Below are 1,361 nucleotides of genomic sequence, written 5' to 3' on the forward strand. Positions count from 1 at the left end.
GGGCCGGGCTGGGGATTCGAACCCGCCACCTTAGGTGTATGTGGCTGGCGCCTTAGCCGCTTGAGCCACGGGCGCCGAGCCCGAGTCCATAGTTTTAATCAGATTCTTCAATGGTGAGAACATGCTCGTTCATTCACACATCTACAAGCATTCACATACTAATGCTCATATACACAAACACATATATGTGCACGTGAGGTTTGCACTCACAGACCACCTTGTCTTCTGTCCCCATACCAGTTCATTGCCATTACTCACCAATTTGGGGTCAGGCCCTCCCCAGGTCGTGGTTCCAATAACCTGATGTGCAGTAGTTCTGAGAGTCAAGCTGTCCCTCTCCCACTGGGCTGTACTACACCCCCCTCTCCTCCCCTGGAATGCCCCTTTATGGCCTCTGACACCTACCAGCATGGTCAACATTACCTTCCCTGGAGTCCGAGGCCTATTCAAACTGTCCCGTCATTTCCTGATATTTCCTTGTCACCTCCTGAGCTCTCAGGATGAGATGGGTGAGGATGTGATGGAGGCTGGAAAAGTGCATGTGGAATTGGGCCTCCAGGTCCAACTCCCCTGAGGCCCTCTCGTCCTCAGTCTCCTCTGTCTCTGCAGCTTCATTCTCAGCCTCATCAGCTTTGTTACCTGCCACCCTGGCCTGCCACTCCTCCCGTGGCAGCAGCCCGTGGTCCACATCCACACGGATGGTCTTGAGCATAGTGAAGTAGGCATAGAGATCAGGAGCGTCAGGCTCGGCCTGACCCCCAGGGACACTCAGCTGCACACCCCTCAGGAGGCTGGGGATCATCACCACCTGCTCCATGTTGCGCACCTCAGCTGAATACCGGTCCATGACGGTCAGCAGGCAGTTCTTGGGGTAGCACTTGGTGAGCACCTGCATGGTTGCAACTTCTTACACACTCAGTCTAGTTGGCTGCCCCAGCACTATTTCTAGGCTCTGGATCTGTTGGCAGAATGACAGGATGGCAAGGCCCAGCCACTGGGTCAACATGGCCCTGTTTTAGGCCAATCCCAGGGCTGAGGCCCCAGCGTCTGTATCAGGTGATCCACTGCCCCAGGACAGACCTCAGCCTTCTGCTTGTCACTTCAGCTCTACATGACTGCCTCAGCAAGAGCCCACTGTTCCATCAGCAGCTGCTGGGCCAGTTGGAAGGAAGCTTTTCCCTTTGGCAACTGGTACACTTGACCCCAGGGCAATAAATAATTCTTTCAGGTCACTTGAGACCAAGTTGCCTCTTTGCTGGCTACTGAGGGTAGCCTCCCAATACATAGCTCATTTCTTCACCCCAGGCTGCCTCAGCTGGAAAATGAACAAGGGAAGAGGGTCATGAAATGAAACAGCGTGG

General features: G+C 54.4%; 1 protein-coding gene across 1 annotated transcript in view; it reads right to left on the reverse strand.

Moving 5' to 3' along the window:
- Positions 1-921, reverse strand: part of THRSP (thyroid hormone responsive) — a 3,926-nt gene extending 3,005 nt beyond the window's left edge. The window contains exon 1 of the mRNA XM_003780869.3: positions 424-921. Within this exon, the coding sequence (XP_003780917.1) occupies positions 443-895 (453 nt within the window). The 5' untranslated portion in view covers positions 896-921 and the 3' untranslated portion in view covers positions 424-442. The remainder of the gene's footprint in view (positions 1-423) is intronic.
- Positions 922-1,361: the final 440 nt, after the last annotated feature.

The sequence above is a fragment of the Otolemur garnettii genome, unplaced genomic scaffold (genome assembly GCF_000181295.1).
Source record: "Otolemur garnettii isolate 467f Iridium unplaced genomic scaffold, OtoGar3 scaffold00001, whole genome shotgun sequence".
In the NCBI taxonomy this organism is placed as follows: domain Eukaryota; kingdom Metazoa; phylum Chordata; class Mammalia; order Primates; family Galagidae; genus Otolemur; species Otolemur garnettii.